At 68.5% G+C, this 16,705-nt stretch overlaps 2 protein-coding genes across 2 annotated transcripts; both read left to right on the forward strand.

Moving 5' to 3' along the window:
• Positions 1 to 2,350: 2,350 nt before the first annotated feature.
• Positions 2,351 to 11,124, forward strand: LOC134154772 (adenylate cyclase type 10-like). Its single transcript, XM_062601435.1, has 18 exons — positions 2,351 to 2,528; positions 3,150 to 3,254; positions 3,381 to 3,419; positions 3,952 to 4,095; positions 4,549 to 4,757; positions 5,036 to 5,132; positions 5,460 to 5,548; positions 5,841 to 6,032; positions 6,269 to 6,390; positions 6,839 to 6,915; positions 7,232 to 7,421; positions 7,717 to 7,769; positions 8,164 to 8,317; positions 8,654 to 8,846; positions 9,409 to 9,495; positions 9,887 to 10,170; positions 10,720 to 10,856; positions 10,961 to 11,124. Exons 1-18 carry the CDS (start codon positions 2,351 to 2,353, stop codon positions 11,122 to 11,124), a joined length of 2,514 nt encoding a protein of 837 aa, XP_062457419.1.
• Positions 11,125 to 11,148: 24 nt separating this feature from the next.
• On the forward strand, positions 11,149 to 12,673 carry LOC134154773 (adenylate cyclase type 10-like; the record flags this gene model as incomplete). The annotated part of the gene is made up of 4 exons (XM_062601436.1): positions 11,149 to 11,263; positions 11,385 to 11,510; positions 12,003 to 12,257; positions 12,450 to 12,673. Coding segments are annotated over exons 1-4 (720 nt in total), but the record flags the coding sequence as incomplete, so codon positions are not given.
• Positions 12,674 to 16,705: the final 4,032 nt, after the last annotated feature.

Raw genomic sequence — 16,705 nt, forward strand, 5'->3', positions numbered from 1 at the left:
GTTGGGAAGCGCTCTGCTTCTGTGGCTCACCTGGCTCCTTGGCAGCCTGCCTGGCTGGAAGCGGAGCCGGGTTTCACCCACTTTCTGGATCTGCAAGTGCAGGGCGGTGGCTAGAGTGTCTCCATGTCACGCTCATTGCCAGCTGACACCTCCGTGATGTCAGCAGCTTGCAAAAGCCACCTAGTTTGGGGACACTGACATGACCGGCCTTGCTGAGCCCGTGCTGCTTTCGTCGGAGTGAAAGCGCACGCCTGTAGGCCTACGAGGCAGGTGCGCCCTGGATGAGGACACCAAGTGTGTGCAGGGCGGGTGTGAGCAAATGCAGTTGCTGTCACAAATAATGTCAAAAGCCGAGGCGTGGTCATCTGCACTGAATAAACTGAATAAGTGAGCTCTGCACAATGCTACACGGCGTGTATTGGCTTTATCTCCTTTGGGGAGAAGACAACTAAGGAAGCTCTTTCAGAGGTGGTTTTACCCAGGTGTTGGCTCTGTGCCAGGCAGAGCTTAGCATAATGAGCCAATCTGTTGATGGCCTTTAAAATACCTGGGGATGCAGGTGTAAAGCAACATTGGGGGCAGTTAAGTGAGGAATCTCAGGATTTCAGAACCAAGTGCTCACAAGGTAGCAAGCACTTGAGCTTAGGCAGATGGTGCAACCTCCTCTCCCCCTGGCTGTCCAGATCCTGTTGGAGCCCAGTGAGGAGCATGCATGCCTGGGGAGCTGCAGCACAGTGCTCTGAGCCCTCTTGCAGTGTGGGAAGGGACAGACTGTGCTGGCCTGAGCAATGACTTCCTGTGGGGCAGGAGCTTGGAAAGATCACTGCTGTGATCCTGACTTGGTTCTTTTGCAGTATCTTTTCCCAGTTTTCTGTCCCTGCCCTGGATCTGTGATGCTTTGCAATAGCTAAATGACAACCCACAACTCTGAGATCAGGACTTTCCACAGCAAACCCCCTCTGAAACCAGATTTCTTGAAGGTATGAAGATACTTTTACTGGGAGAGGAAGCTGCTTTTAGGGCCCTGAGGGCCTAATGGCCCTGACAAGGCTCACCTGAGGGCACAGATCCACCCAGCTGCCCCCCCTGCCCATTGCAGCCCCATTTCAGCCCAGGCCTGGGTTTTCAGTCCCTGCCTGAACTACACTGCAGATGTACCTGGCGCTTTTTCTGCCTCCTGAACGAACCTCAGGCTGACAGCGTAAGCAATTGATTTCCTGGACAGACCTGCTGTAAGTACATTGCAGCTTGTCTCCAGTCCTGTCTCTGGCCCCGTTTTGGTTTGGTCCTGAGGGGCCCATCCAGGTCTCCCTGGAGGGACCCTGGTGCTGGCTTACGACTTGCCTTGTCTGGACTGTTGCTGGGCCCTGTTACCAGCACCCGGCCGCGGGTGCCGTGTTCGGCCCCCGCAGGACCGTGCCGTGTGGGCAAGAGCACTGCCTGCGCAGAGGTTGCCCTCGGCTCCTAGTTCACCTTCCCTTGGGGAACAGGCAGCTGCAGACTGTGCGTGCGCCGGGGTGCCCAGTGTGGATACGGTTCCCTACAGCACGAAAGCTTAACACGGCCCTGGCAACTACAGCAGGGAACTGGGGCTGCCTCCTGCCAAGGCTTCCAACTTTTCCTGGCTCTCTCTGATGTGCCTGGGATGGACCCAGTGGTTTCCTTTGCTGCCCTGCAGTGCTGCGAAAGCCCCCGCCTTCTCCTGTATTTGCACGAAGGCTCTGTCCTGTTTGAGCCGTGCTGTCTGGGCGCAGCGTGCGTGCACAAATTAGGAAGCGGCCTTGCAGCTCTGTCGGGTGTATTGCTGCGGAGCTGCGTGTTCGCTGTTTGCTGAGCCCTGCGGCTGTCGTGAGGCTGCCTGCGCGGTGTGCCCCGAGCGCCCTTCTCACGGCGAAGCCCGCGCGGCTGCTGGGCCGCTTGTGCCGGGCAGCGTGGGAGGCAGCTGCTGCTTCGGGCCCCGGGGGAGCGCAGTCCCCGCGCGGGCCTCCCCGCAGCCCTGCCCGGGAGGGAGCTGCGCCGCGCTGGCCCCGTCTGGGCAGCGGGCACGGGGCAAGGAGGGAGCTTGGGCAGCTCCCCGGTGCGCGCTCGGGCAGCGACGCCTCGCAGAGGCCGTCGGCCGGGCCTGGAGCTGGGTGGCAGCGTGCGGGTCACCGCCGACGGGCGGGTGACGGCGCTGGGAGCCGCCTGTCACAGCCGACGGGCGGGTGACGGCGCTGGAGCCGGTTGTGACGCCCCGCTGGCGGCAGAGGGTCACCCGTGCCTCACAAAGGCTGGGGCTCAGTGCGCGAGTCTGCGCGGTGCTGGCTTGTCCTCCTCCCTGCTGGGCACGGGCGTCTTCTGCCGGGGCACCATGGGGAGCCCAGGGCGCGTGACGACGCCTCGTGCTTGGGAGCCGAGGTTGAAGCACTGCTCAGAGCTGGGGGAAGTAGCGGCTTACGTCCCCGACCTGCTTTTGTCTGAGGACTTGAAGCAGGAGAGCCGCTGCGTGGAGAACTTCCACGGCGTGCTCCTCTTCGCGGATGTGTCCGGTGGGTCAGCGAGCCGAGCCGCGGGGACGTGGCGGGCCTCCCGGGGTGCTGCTCATCCCGCCGGTGCTGGAGAAGGGCTCGGGGGAGACCTCCTGGCTGCTGAGGGCTTCCGCCTCGGGCGAGCGGCGCTGGGACGGAGCGCCGGCCGCGGCACGGGCATCTCGCCCGCCGGCAGCGGCACCGTGGCGTGCTTGCGGCCGCCCGCCCGCCGAGAGCGGTGCGCGTAGGACGCCGTGAGGCCCCGGGGCAGCAGCCTGGGGCTGAGCCGCTGCGCGCAGAGCTCTCCCTGGAGCTTTGGTGCCGTGCGAGCGGGGCCGGGCCTCCTCCCGCCTCCCTGGCCACGCGGGCGGCCTGGCTGCGGGCAGGAGGCGAGGCGGCGGCGGGATGTGCCGGAGGGCCCCAGCCGGCCGCAGCCGCCGGGCGTACCGTGCCGGCGTGGGAAGGGGCGAGCGGGCGCTGCGCGAGCGCGAGGAGGCGCGGGAGGGTTCAGGCGGCCGCGCTCGCTGCCGGAGGCCGTCCTGCGTCCTCCCGGCCGCGCGTCTCTCGGCCGGGGAAGCTGCCGGGGCCGCCGGCCGTGTCGGCGCTGCCTGACGCCTTTGCGCCCGTGTGTCCCCGTCGCAGGTTTCACTGCTCTGACGGAGAAGTTCAGTCAGAGCATCAACCTGGACCAGGGCGCGGATGAGGTGGCGCAGACCCTCAACCGGTACATGGGGGACATCCTGGAGGGTAAGTGCCGCCCCGCAGGGGCGCGTGGTGCCGGGCCGCAAGAGCGGAGCGCGGCCGGGCAGCCTGCCGCTGCCTCCTTGCGCCAGGCCCAGGTGCAGCGCTGCTTCTGCTTTCTTTTGTGTGCAGAGCTGCTGGCTTTTGGAGGGGACGTCCTCAAGTTCGCAGGTCTGTCCGCGAGGGAGAGCCGCGGCCTGGGGCGCTGCAGCTGCCGGGGAGCGCTGGAGAGAGGGGAGACGGAGGCGGGAGGCGGCCGAGCGCGGAGGGGGGGCCGCGTGCTCAGCCCGGTGCTCGGTGGAGCTGCCGTGCGGGGTGCCAAGCCGGGAGCTGCAGCGGGGCGGCGATGTGGCGCGGGGGTCGGGCAGCGCGGGAGCTCGGGGCGCGGGGCAGCACGGGGGGAAGGAGGGGGCTTGGGAGAGGCCGCGCGTCCGTGCGCTGGGTGGGACAGGCGGGGGGTGTCCGGGTTCCCGCAGCCCCCTGAGCCCCTCCTGCGCTGCCAGCGTGGCCGCTGTCGCGGCCGGCCCGCGCGCGGGGAAGGTGGCCCTGTGCCCAGGGTGCGGCGGGCGGGGAGGGGAGGGCGCCTCCGCGCCGGGGCGTTTCCCGCGGCACGCCTGCCGGTTCCCGCCGCCCCCGCGGGCGGGCGCGGGTCCGGGGGCGCCCGGTCTCACGGGAGCCGTCCTCACGCCCCCGCTTTCCCCAGGGGACGCCGTGCTGGTGCTGTGGCGCGTTCGGCAGACGCAGCTGCGGGACACCGTCGGCCTGGTGCTGCAGTGCAGCCAGCAAATCCAGGCCAAGCACGGCACCCGCGACACGGACGTGGGCCTGAAGCTCCGCCTGAAGATAGGTACGGGCCGTGCCGCGCTCGCCGCGCCGCGGGCGGCCGCAGCTGCAGCCGCGGGGCCCCGGGCAGGGCCGGGGGGCTCTGCAGCCCCGGGCGGAGGGCTCGATCCGCGCGGGGCCCCGCGGGGCTCTTCTGCGCGGAAGGCGGCTGCGCGGTCGCACGCAGGCGGTCGCGTGCGGGGAGGCGGCCGCCGGAGGGGGCTGCCCTGCGAGCACGCGGGCAGCGGCAGCCCTGCCTGCCCCTCGGCAGACACCCCGGGCAGGGCCCTGTGTCCGCAGGGCCCCGCTTAGGCCCCGCGGCCCGTCCCTGGTCGGTCTCGAACGCCTCGAGACAGAGGCCTCCGCTCGCCGCGGTCGGACGAGGAGCCCGTGCGCAGGGCCGAGCTCCGGGCTCGGAGCTGCGGGGGCTGCGCGGGCAGCAGCGCGCTCTGCCGCAGCCGTGCTTGTGTCTCGCCAGGCATCTCTGCAGGGCACATGTCCTTTCTGATGGTCGGAGACAAACAGGAGCAGCGCTTCCTGATCGTCGGCCAGGCCGTGGGGGACGTTTGGCAGGCCCAGAACCTCGCCAGCGCCGGCGACGTCATCCTGTCCGCCGGCTGCTGGGAGCTCTGCAACCAGAGCAGGGTCAAGGCCAAGTGCCTCAAAGGCCAGAAGGCTGCTGTGAAGGTGAGCAGGACGGCGTCCGGAGCGCCGCTGAGGAGCCGGCCGTGGGCGTGAGGGGGAAGGAGGGAGAGGGCTGCGGAGGTGAACGCGGAGGGAGCTGCAGGGGTTGGCGCAGGTGGGGAGCTGCAGCTGCGGCCCTGCCGTGCGAGGGCTGGCTCTGGAGTCCGCTTGCTGCCTTGGAGGAGGGGGCGGTGGGCCCTGGGAGGGTTTGGCTCGGCGAGTGACGGCTTCCGTGGGCCGTGGAGCTGTTGCGGAGCCCCGTTTGTTCGGGGGGCCTCTAGGTTACAGGCGTGGAACGGATGTCTCTCTCCGAGCGGGAAGACATCTCCTCCAAGGTCGCCCGAGCGCGGCTGAGCTCCTGCTCCCCTCAGCAGCCAGGTGAGCCCCACGCTCCTGCCGCTCTGCGGCTGCCCAGGCGGGTCGGGGCTTCGGCAGGGCGCAGCGGGGAGCAACGCCCTGCGCCCTCTCCCGCTCGCGCTGCAGCGTCCGTGGCCGCGCTGAGCTCCGGCGCGGGGGCTCGCTGCCTCCTCCTCCCCCTTCGAGGGGGCTGCTCTGGCCGAGCGCGTGCGAGAGGAACCGGCGTGCGGGTGGAGGAGCGCCCTTCTCGCGGAGCGCCAGCGGCAGCCCCTGCCGTGCGGTGCCCCCGGGGCAGCTCGGCCGTGCCCTGCCGTGCCGCCAGCGAGCGCCTGGCTCTTCCTTCCTTAGGCGTCCTGAGGCCTGCCGTTACCCTGGCCCCTCGTCGTGCCCTGGGGAAGCTGCTGCGCAAGTACCTGCCAGCAACGGTGCTGAGGAAGGTATGGCCACGGCTGCCGGCGGCCGCGTCCTTGGCGGGCGGGAGGAGCCGCGCGCGGCCGAGCGGGAGCTCGCGAGAGAGCGGACGTGCCGAGACGGGGCAGCCTCGGGCGAGGAGCCGGGGCAGCCGGCGGGGCGCGCTGCCCGCGGCAGGAGCCTGCCCGCCGCGTGCTCGTGCGGGGAGAGGGGCGGGCGGCGGGGGGCGGGTTTCCCTCTGCCCTTTGCAGGGGGTTGTTCGGGCGCGACCGTGGGGGACGAGAGAGCCCCCCGCGGAGTCGCGCTCCTGTCTGCCAGCTCGACGACGGACAACCCCTGGAGTACTTGTCTGAGCTGCGGCCGGTCACCTGCCTCTTCGTCAAGCTGCAGTTTGCTGCCCGCGTCAACCTGACGCACATCTTCAAGGCCATCCAGGACAGCAGCGTGCTGATGTCGGAGATCCTCCGTCCGCACAAGGGCGAGATCAACAAAATCTCCATGTTCGACAAAGTGAGCGTGGGGGCGCGGGGCACCGCGCAACGGGTGGGCAGCAAGGGAGAGGGGAGCGTGTCCGTGCGCTGGGCAGCGGGGAAAGGAGACGCAGCTCTGGCTCGGCGGAGGGACGAGCGGCCTGCGGCCTGGGGCTGCCGCGCAGCTCTGCCGGCCTCGCGGGAGGCCGGGGCGTCCCGGCGCGAGCCGTGTGCCGCCGGCATTGTAACGGGGCGTGCTGCCTGTGTCCTCGGCAGGGCTGCACGTTCCTGTGTGTGTTCGGACTGCCCGGACAGAAGGTGCCCTGCGAAAGCGTTCACGCCTTGGAAAGCGCCGTTAAAATCTCCAGGGCGTGCTTGTCGAGGCCGCGGAAGATCGAGTGAGTGGGGAGGCGTGCTGCGCGGGCCGTCGCCGGGGCGGCGGGGGTGGTTTGCCAGAGAGAGGTGCCCTCTCGCTCGGCCCGCTCGGTGTCGGGGAGGAAGGAGGCAGAGCCCTGAGCAGCGGCAGCTGCCCGCGGGGCTTCGCCGGCCACGGCCGGGGCGGTTTCTCCAGCGCGCCCAGGCCAGCGGGGGCCCCGGCAGGAGCCCTCGGAGGGCGGCAGCAGGAGGGCACGAGGCCCGGGAGCTGCTGGGCCCGAGGGGAAGGGTTGGGCCCCGCCTGGCTGCTCCGCGCAGCCCGTTCCCGCTGTGGGCTCACGCTCGCGAGCTCCGCGCGCCCGCAGGGTTTGGGCTGCCGGGGGGCTGGCGGGGCGAGGGGGTGGCGGTGGGCGGGCAGGCGGGGCTGCGCGCGGGCGCTGCTGACCGCCCGCCGCTCTCCGTGCACGGCAGGGCGGTCTCCGTCGGGGTCACCAGCGGCACCGTGTTCTGCGGAGTCGTCGGCCATCGCGTGAGGCACGAATACACAGGTACGGAGCGGGTGTGCGAGGAGCGGGCGTCTGGGCCGGGTCTGTCCGACCAGAGCCGTGCGCCGAGGGCAGAGGCGGGGCGGCGGGGAACAGGCCGCTGCCCGCGCGCGCCGGGCTCGGCCGAGGGCTCGGCCCGCGGGGAACGACCGGGGCGGAGCGGGTGCCGCCGCGGGGCAGGGCCAGGGGCTCCGAGCCGTGTTGGCTCGCGAGGGTCTGGGGCTCGCCCGAGCTGCAGGCGACGCAGCCGTCGGCCTCGGAGGGTGCGGCGGGCCGCTCGCAGAGGCGCGTGAGCGTGTGCTCTCTCTGTCTGCGGCAGTCATGGGCCAGAAGGTGAATTTGGCAGCTCGGCTGATGGAGCACTACCCCGGGGTAGTGTCGTGTGACGCCGCAACCTACGCCGCCTCCCGGCTGCCCCGCTCCTACTTCAGGGAGCTGCCGGAGGCCAAGATGAAAGGGGTTGTCGATCCTGGCACCGTCTACCAGTACCTGGGGATCTCGGAGAAGCCGTGAGTGTGCTCGTTGAGCAGGGTTGCTTGGCTGGGGCCCAGCGGCCTGGTGGCCGCACTCGGGGTCCGGTCAGGGTCAGCAGAGAGCAGCTGCTGCCCTGGCCGGGCTTTGGCGGTCTCCCGGGACGACCTTTGCAAGGCCGACTTTGCCGTCCCCCGGGAACTTCGGGAGAGGTTCTGTTGCAGGGCTCAGCCTCCGTGAACTGCTCCCCGGGAGCAAAGCCTGGGAGCGCGACTCTGCGTCCTCCAGCTTCTGCCTCCCTGCCTGACTCTCGTGTTTCTCTCCCCCTGCTAGGGTACTCGGCACGGGTGTCCCGAAGGCGAGGTCCGAGTATTCCCCGTTGCTCGGTAGGTGGAGACCGCCTTGGTCTCCTGGAAGCCCGTTTCTTGCCCTCGGTACCTGTTAGCGCTGCGCCGGGAACGGAGCAGCTTCGTGCTCTGGGGCGGCGCTGCCTGCAGTGGCCGTAAGGGGTTGGTGCAGAGCTCGGCTCCTGGCTGGTGCCGGCATTTGGGGCTGGGCCACAGCTGGGGCCGGGAATCGGGATGAAGCGGCGGCTGCTTGCTGCCGTGCTCTGTGGGTTGCACGGAGGGAGCTTCCAAGTGGGTGGGGAGGAGCGCTGGGTGGGGGCGGGCTTGTCGATGGGGTGGAGGGAAGGCGACTTGGCGGCGAGAGGGAAGGGTGCGGAGGGTTCTTTGCTTTTCGGCTCACTGCAAGAGCTTGCTTTCTGGTTTGCCTTCCCAGGTCGGGAGAAGGAGCTCGCCCTCTTTGAAAGCCACCTGAACGCCTATGTGGCTAGGAAAGAAAGCCACATCCTGGCGTTTGAGGGCGCGATAGGCTCCGGGAAGAGCCACCTCCTTAGCGAGCTGGCCTGCTTAGGGCAGGCCGCTGGGCAGAGGTGAGCGTTGCGGAGCGGTACCCGCGGGTGCCTTCCCCTGGCCAGCCCCTGATGTTTGTGGGGTGCTGGAGCCCCTCTGCCAGTGCGCCCGGCCCTCGCGCTGCAGCAGCCCCGAAAAGCCTCGTGGAGACGCTGCTCAGGGGCAGCAGCGCGCTGTTGTCCGAGGTGTCAAGGGCGGGAGAGGCGTCTTTGGGGCCGGGCACAAAGCAAAGTAGAGCCCGTGCTGAGGGCTCGTTGTGCCGCTCCAGAGCAAAGAGAGAAAGCCGGGTGGCCTGCTGGGCAAATGGTGTTTGGGCGGCTCTCTGGATCTCACTGCCTTTTGCTTTTGCCTGGCAGGGTAGTGGCTGTGGAGCTGACGGAGCTAAACCAGCGGCAGGTCTTCTCGGCCGTGCACATGGTGCTGGCCATGGCCATGGGCCTCCAGGCCTGTAAATCCTGCAGCGCCAGACAGCTCGTCCTGCAGGAAAAGCTCCGAGGGCTCATGGAAGAGAGCAGCTACTGCCTGCTCAATGTGCCCTTCCTGGTTAAGGTGAGAGGGGGAGCCGTGCCTGGCGCCAGCGAAGACTCGCTTGTGCGCTGCCCTGCGGCCGCTCTGGTGGGGAGTGGGCTTAGCTGGCTGGTGGGGAGAGCAGGGGGGCAGCACAGGCTTGTGTTTGTGGGCGCAGCGGGGGGCTGCCTGTTGGGGGTGAGTCCCGGTGGCAGGCTGCTGCAGGCAGCTCCTGGGGTCTTGCGCAGTGGCCTGGAAAGGGCATCGCGGAGAGGCTTTGAGCACCAGCTCATGGGCCCCGTCTGAGCTTGCTGCTGCGTGAGCGGTCTGCTCCACGGCGAGGGAACAAGCTCTTCCCCCTCCCCACCCCAAACGCCTCCCTCCCATACCCCAACAGCTCTGCCAGAGACCCCCAGCAGAGGAGCCCTGTTCGAGGCTCAGGGTGACGTCCACGCTGTCTCCCCTGCCCGCGGCACTGTGTGGGGGAGAGGCGTAAGGTGCTGAGGGCAGCTGAGGCGTTTGGCTCAGTTGGACTTGTGTGGTGGGCAGGTGTGCTGAAACACCCTGAAACTCTCTTTCTCTGTGCCTGTGCTTTTCTGGCCAGTTCCCACTGTCGGAGCAGGTGTCCAAGATGAGCGGTGCTCAGAGGACAGTGGAGTTGGAGTCGATCTTCAAGAAAGTGCTGCAGAAGGTGAGCAGTTCTCTGCGTCCTGGGTCGGAGGAGGAAAGCAGGCTGAGGGCTGTGCAGGAGAGCGGTGGGAGGTGTCGAGAGGACAGCGTACCGGAGCCCTTGCCCTTCAGAGGCTGGACTGCCCGTGCCGTGCCCCCTGGTTGCCGTCCCCCTGCCAAGTTGGAGGGCACGTGCGCAGGAGGAGGCGGAGGGACGGTGTCTTTGTGCACCAGCTTTTGCGAGAGACCTTGAAGTCTCGGAGACAGGAAGAGCCGGGGAGATTCTGAGCAGGGGAGAGGAGAGAGACTTTGGAGCGTGCCGTGTCTGGAGAGAGGCCGGCCAAAGCTGCTGCCGCGCAAGGTGCTAGAGAACGGCTCCGACTCCCCCAGCCCAAACAAGCTGTTTGTTTCAGACCGTTGAAGAAGACGTTGCCCTGTTTTTCATCGACAACGCGCAGTACATCGATCCTACCTCCTGGGCTGCGATGTCGCACGTGCTCAGGGACGTCCCGATCTTCCTGGTCGTGGGCTTTGCTCCCGGGCGCTGTGGAAGGGAGAGGCTTTGCAAAGCAGCTGCTGACATCGTGAAGCTGCAGCAAACGACCTACGTCCAGCTGGAAGAGCTGCAGCCTGCAGCTGTCGTGCAGAAAGCCTGCCACGACCTCGGAGTGGTCAGCGTGCCCCGGGACCTGGAGACGTAAGTGCCGGGCAGGGCCTCTGAGCTCTCTCCGACGGGTGGAGCCTCTGCCGAGGGCGGAAGGGAGCGGACGCCCAGGAAAGGATGCGGGCGGCTGCTCGGAGCACCGCCGCGTCTGTGACCGTCGGCTGGCGGTTGTGAGCCGGGAGCGGGCAGCTGCCTGTGCTGGCGGACATGGAGCGTAGGTGGTGTCGGCCCGTCCGCATCGCGCTGCCAGGCAGGGAGGCGGTGGTGCTGGGCCCTGGGGTGGCTGAGGTGTGGCAAGGCGCGGGGGGTGATTTGGAGGGGCCCAGGTTCTCGCTGGTGCCGGCAAGGACGGAGGCTGCTGGGGACAGGAAAGGAGGAGGCGGCTTGCTGCCCTGTGCCTTGGGCACTGTCCGCGAGCGCTTTCCTGCAGGTTGCAGCAACTGCTGCGTCTTCAGGGCAGCTCGGCCGGCAAAGGCCGTGGGAGTCGCGGCCCCTCGAAAAGGGAGGTGCAGCTGTGGCGAAGACGCTGGCCTCCGGCGCGTCCGTCCTGCGCCAGTCCCTGCTGGATCTGCTCCTTTGCAGGTTCCTGATGCAGAGAAGCTACGGGATCCCGTATTACTGCGAGGAGCTGCTGAGCTACCTTTGTCGGCACGACCTGCTCCTCTTCCAGCAGCAGCGGAAGCAGGAGAAAGCCGAGGCCAAGTGGGAGAATCTCTTCAGTAAGCACCTTTGTGGCTGGCTGCCTCGGTGCTGTGGTGCCTCTCCCACAGCCCGTTCTTGCCCTGGAGTTGCCCCGCGCCTTTGGCACGGTCGCGTGTTGCAGCAGCGCAGAGCGAGGTCTGGCTCGGGCGTGGGTTCCCGTGCCGCTGGCCGCTGGGACGGGCGGAGCAGAGGCTGGGGGTTTTGTTGGCTTTGAGAGGAGCAGCGGTGCCGCTGTGGCGGGAAGTGGCGGTCGAGGAGAAGAGGCGCTCCCTGGCGCTGAGCTAAGCCCCGGTGCGGCTGGGAAGGAGCATGGAGTGGGGGGTTACTGCGGAGCTGTGCCGGGAGTCGCGTGGCCGCAGCGTTCCTCGTCCGCGGCTGGATTTGTGCTGCCGCCAGGTCCAGAAGCCGCCGGACGTGCTGGGGGGTGACTGCTCGAGGGTGGAGGACGGAGGGAGGGGAGGAGCAGCGACGTTTGCGAGCGGGAAGTCGGGGCTCGCACGGTCTCCGCGGCTAATCGCTTCCTGCTGCTCTCTTGCTGCGCTCAGCTTCTGGGACGGAGGCTTCAGCAGCGGCCGCGTGCTGGCGCGCCGGGGCGGGGAAGGAGCGCAGGATCTGCGCCGTGAGACCTGGCGTGGACCTGCAGAACACCGTGCTTCCCCCGACCCTGAAAGGTGAGGGGCCGAGCCCCGCCGGGGCGGCTGCTGGCCGCACCGGCCGTCTTTCCAGGGCCTCGTCTAGAGGGAGGCGGCGTGTCCGGCTGCTGCAGCTTCCCCTGCCAGCTCTGGGGCTCCGCTGGGAAGGGGGCCGTGGTCCCGCTGGAGCTCCCCGTTTCCAGGGGTGCTGCCTGGGAGGGTGTGAACAAGCATCCCTGCCCTCTAGCCGTGTCCTTGCAGAGTGAAGCTGGTGATGCAGCCCTGCCCACGCCTTGGAGGAAGGGGGGTGGTGGGTCGTTCCCTGGAGCGTTTCTGCTTTTCCCGCTCCTTGCTTCCCGTGATTGCCGGAGGAGCAGGGCCACCTTGGAGACGTGTGCCCTGCCCAGCGGCTTTGGTGCCTGGGAAGCAAGGCTAAGGCCTGCCGCCTCGAGCGTTGCAGCTAACGCAGCCTCTGCGGCCTCAGCCTTGGCCGGGGCCGAGAGAGAGACCTGTGCCTTGTTTTTTTGGCAGGGATTGCGCTGGCTGAGCTGGACAGCATGAAGCCCTCCGAGCGGATGGTGTTGAAGTGCGCAGCCATCATCGGGCGGACGTTCACCCCCGAGCTGCTCTTCCACGTCCTTCCCAGGTGGACCAGGACAAAGATGTACAAGACCTTGGATGTCCTGGTGAAAGGCAACCTCCTGAAGTGGCTGAGTGCTGACGAGGTGGCAGAGGACGGCAGCGTTGCCACCAAGGGATCCTCCAGCTCTCTGCAGGAAGCGAGCGGTAAGTGTTGCTAAGGCGTCCCCGGGAGCGTGGTGGGAGGCTGGGCGCGTCTCGCCGAGCGGGAGGAAGGAGCTGCCCGTGGCTTGCTCCTGCCTCCGGCAGCACGGGCGGCTTCTTCGCGTGCGGGCTGTGGCGGCCCTGAGGTGCGCCCGGCGCCAGCTCTGGCTGCTGCAAAGCCCCGTTGCCTTTCAGATGCCCCGAAGGGGTCCGCGGGCGAGAGCGAGACCGCGAGGCTGCGGCGCGGCGTCCTGGCCTTCTGCGCCCCGCTGCTGCGGGAGGCTGCCTACGAGCTGTGGCCCAAGGCGCAGAGGGTGGCCATGCACGGCAAGTGCGCGGCCTTCCTGGAGAGGCGGGCGCACAAGTGCCGGTGCTGCGGCGGGGGGGACTTTGTGCCCTTCCACCGCTTGGCCGTCAGCAGCAGCAGCAGCAGCAGCCAGGAGGGAGAGAGCTGCGACGGCACCGCCAGCGAGCGCTGCTCGCCCCGCCGGGAGGCCTCCTTGGCGGCAGAGGAGGAGCTGGAGAGGGCCGCGCTCCGCACCGCTCCAGGTATGCTCTGTGCTGTGCTCCAGGGCCCGGGCCCTGCCCGCCGCAGTGGCCCAGCGAGCGGATGAGCTCCTCCGTGCGAAGCCCCGTCCGCAGAAGCGTTTCCCCGAAGCCTCGGGATGCTTCCGGCGCAGGGCGGACGCTTCCCCAAGACTAGCTTAGCCCTGCGCCGAGCGCAGCGGCCCACCCAGAGCCGCGCTGCAGACACAGCGTGGAGCCTCTGTCCCCTCGAGCGCCCTCCTGCCTCTGCCTGGAGCTCCGGGAGCCGGGGGCGCAGCTCCCAGCCCCGCAGGCCGAGGGGCGTCTCCGCGTGGGTCTGCTCCACCTGCCCAAACCTAGCAGCCCTGCAGTGAGGGCAGGTCTCGGGGGAAGGGGCCAGCAAGAGAGCTGCTGCCAGTGCCTTGACCCCCCTCCCCTCTCCTCCCCTCCCCGTCCCTCCGCTCCCGTGCTCTTACTGATGCAGCCTGCCCGCAAGGTGCAGCTCTTGCCCCTGGTGAGGTGAGCGGGGGTTAACTTGTGCTTTGTTTGCAGATGCCGCAAAAGGTGCGGAGGAAGAGGAGAGCTGCACGGAGGAGACCTCTGGGTGAGGAGAGGGGGTTTTGAGTATTGTGGGGAGTCTGCGGGCTGAGGGTGCGCAGAGGGGGCGAGCGGAGTTGCCAGCGTGGCCTGGCAGCTGCGAGCGTAGCCCGGGGAAGAGCCGGCCTGTTGGGTGGGAGGTGGTCTGCGCTGGCCCCGGAGAGGAGCATCCTTGCGGAAGCCAGAGGGATCACCGTGCTGATGGTGGCGCTCGGGTGGAGCCGTTGTGCTTGTGTAGCTGTGAGAGAGCAGTGCTGCGAGCTGGGCAGGGGCAGAGCAGCTGCTGGGAGCAGGGTGGCTGGTGGAAGGTGCGTGGTGCAGGGCCGGACATTGCTGCGGAGGAAGAAGAGGTGCCGTGCCCCAAAGCACTGTGTTAGGAGTAGCACAGGCTTTGCTTGGAGCCGGGCGAGAGCGCGGCTGCTGCCGCGTGGGGCAGCGAGAATAACTGGGCAGCGCTCTCCGCGCCTGGGGAGGCTGTGAAACGCAGCGCAGCCGCACGAGGCAGCCGTGCACGCGGCCGTGTGCCAGCTGGAGCGCGGTGTTAGTGCGGGCGGCCAGGGCAGTGCGGGGGTGCTAGCGTGTCTCTTCTTTCTCCGTGCCCTCGTCTCGGCGTAGGGAGGCAGAGCGGTTTCTGGCGCAGGCGGAACGGGTGCCTGCGGTGCCCGGCCAGAGCAGAGGGACGCCCGGGGCCGCGCGCTCCTGCGAGTGCAAGGCCGTCGTGGAGCTGGTGCTCGTGCCCCTGGCTCACCACCACACAGCAATGGGCAACGATGCCAGAGCCCTCTACTACCTGCTGGAGAGCGCGGCTGCCTGCTTGCACGTCTCCGACAACTACCTGGTGAGTTGTCCTGCGTGCCAGAGGCTGCTGCACGTGGAGGCCTCTCGGTGGCCTTGCCCAGGGCAAGCCCATTTCCCCCCTGCACTAGGACCGGCCTCTGTGGGCCCTTGGGGGTGAAGGGCTGGGGTCGGAGCCGGGGTTTTCTTCCTGCTTGCCTGTCCCGGGGCAAGAGCCGCAGGGCAGGGGAGCGGGACCTTCGTGCGAGGCGCCCCAGCAGGGAGGCAGTGCAGAGGAGCGCTCGTGCCCGCGGCGTGCGCTGGGGTGGCATCGGCAGGGGCAGGGGCACGGCCTCTGCGGGGAGCTGTGCAGGCGGGTGGGAGTGCTGGGGCTGGAGGCGGGCTCCGCAGCGCCGCTCACCCGCTCTCCGTGCGCTTGCTCCAAGGCCTTCACGAGCCTGCGCAAAGCAGAGGCCCTGAGGAGCTCGGCGGCTCAGAAAGCCTCGGTGCCGGCCTGCTTTGAAGAAGCCACCTTCCTGAGCCTGCAAGGGGAGGTAAAGCGACAGGGCGGCCGCGAGGGCTCTCGGGGCGGGAGGAGCGGGATGCCGCAGTGGCGCGGGGCAGCCGGCGGGGGCGGCGGGGGGGACACCTCTGGCACTTTGAGGCCCGGCTGCAGTGAGCAGCCCTGCCTGCGACCGCCGCGTCCTCCGGCCCCAGCCGGTCGAGGCCCTCAGCCTCGCGTGGGGAAGGGGCGGGAAATGTGGTGGGAGCTCAGTCGGAGCCCTCGGGCACCGCCTGAAGAAGCCTTCTCCTGGGCAGGTGTGCTACAACGTGGGACGCGTGGAGCTGGCCAAGACGACCCTCAGGAAGGCGCTGAGCCTGCTGGGCCGGAAATTCCCGGGCACCTCGGCTGGCGCCTTCTTTCAGCTCCTGCTGGAGCAGTCGGCGCACGCCTCTCACCAGAAGAGCAGAGGCTCCTGCCCTCCCGCAGAGGCGGGGTAAGGAGCTCAGGGGGAAGAGAAGGGCAGAAAGAGCCCTTTCCTTGCTGGTGCTGAGCCCCTCGGCCGCCAGCTGCCTAGGCTTAGGGCTAGAGTCAGGTCCTGGCGAGGGCGACGCTGCGCAGGGCGCTGGGGGCTGCTGTCGGGGGAGGCGGGCTGTGTCGTCTCGAGGGGGACGGCGCGGGTGAGAGCAGAGGGGTGCACAGGCTGCAGAGGGAAAGGGAGTGTGCAGGAGGGAACAGGCGGTGGGCCCGGGGGGAAGCGGAGGCGAGGGGCGAGGAGAAGGGAGCTCAGGGCTTGCAGCTGGGTGCCAGCCTGCCGCACAGCACCCCTTCTGCTGCCGGTGCCCGGCTTTGCTGTGCGCCGCGGGCTGTAGTGCCGTCGCGTCCTTGCGAGCAGTCACCTTTCCCCGTGGTGCTTCTCGGTGCTCCTGCATCCGCCCCTGCAGCCCTGCCCGCCCCAGCCGCCTTGTGGGCCCCGCGCCTCCCCGGCCCTGCCGGACTCGGCCCCGCGCGGCTCACGGCTGCGGCTCAGCAGTTTCTCTTGCGTGGCAGGACGGAGAGGCTGCCCTGGCTGTTCCAGCAGAGCCGCTGCCTTTCCTTGCTGCGGCAGCTCTTCAGCCTGGAGAACACTTCCAGCGGCCGGAGGCTCTCGCTCCTCGCAGCGCTCATGAGGGTCAACGCGGCCGAGGAGTCCGAGGACGCGAGTCACGTGAGTGCCTTCTCCGCACTGCAGCAGCCGCAGCAGGCGGCTGCACGTCCGACACGGCTCCTTTCCCCCGGCCCGGCAAGAGCAGCCGCAGGGTCTGCCCCGGCAAGGAGAGGCCAAACAGGACGGGGACGTCCCCGTCCCGGGACTTCTCTCTGCGAGCTCCCAGGAGACGGGGCTTGCTGTTCTTCTGGGCTGCTCCTCTCATTGGATTTGTGTCGTGACTGTCACCCTTGGGCAGGCTGTGGCTGTGGGAGGCGTGCGAGTGAAAGAGAAGAGCGAAAGTGGCGGTGGGGTTTGTGGCCCTCTAGGCCCGAGAGTCACCCTGGCGAGATCCAGTCTTGTGCATTCTGCTGTCTGGACCTTTCTAGATCCTCGCGTCCTACCTGGAATATGTGCAGTGCTGCCAGGAGCTGGGCCGCCAGGAGGAGCGGCTGGAGAGCGGGCGGGCGGGCGGCCGTCCAGCTTAGCTCCGGCGTCGAGCCCTTTGGAGGAGGAGGGGCGTTAACTGCCGCAGAACTGGCCCAGGCCCTGTCCCGTCTGCACCTCAGCCTGGGAAATCTGCCCCTCTCTGTCGACGTCGGTAGGTGCTGCCCCGGCTCCCTGGGAGAGGAGATCTCTGCGGAGAGAGCCTCTGCGAGTCGGCTTTATTCACTCATTCATTTATTTCCCTCTGCAGTGCACGGAGCTGGAGAAGCCCGACCTGGACCGGGAGCTTCCAGGCACGCTCTTCACGGCGCTCTTTCTCCAGATGAGGTAATGCTGCCGCTGGGCACGGTGCGGTGTCGGGGGGCCACCGGAGATCCTTTGGGCCAGGGTCACGGGAGCCTTTCCCCGGAGACTTGTTGC

This window comes from Rhea pennata, unplaced genomic scaffold (genome assembly GCF_028389875.1).
Source record: "Rhea pennata isolate bPtePen1 unplaced genomic scaffold, bPtePen1.pri scaffold_40, whole genome shotgun sequence".
In the NCBI taxonomy this organism is placed as follows: Eukaryota; Metazoa; Chordata; class Aves; order Rheiformes; family Rheidae; genus Rhea; species Rhea pennata.

Bases quoted from the DNA above. Each gene is read 5' to 3' on its own strand.
- LOC134154772 (XM_062601435.1), top strand. From the start codon at position 2,351: ATGGGGAGCCCAGGGCGCGTGACGACGCCTCGTGCTTGGGAGCCGAGG. The intron at 4,758-5,035 runs GTGAGCAGGACG...GGGGGCCTCTAG, and splicing joins GCCAGAAGGCTGCTGTGAAG to GTTACAGGCGTGGAACGGAT. The intron at 6,033-6,268 runs GTGAGCGTGGGG...TGTCCTCGGCAG, and splicing joins AAATCTCCATGTTCGACAAA to GGCTGCACGTTCCTGTGTGT.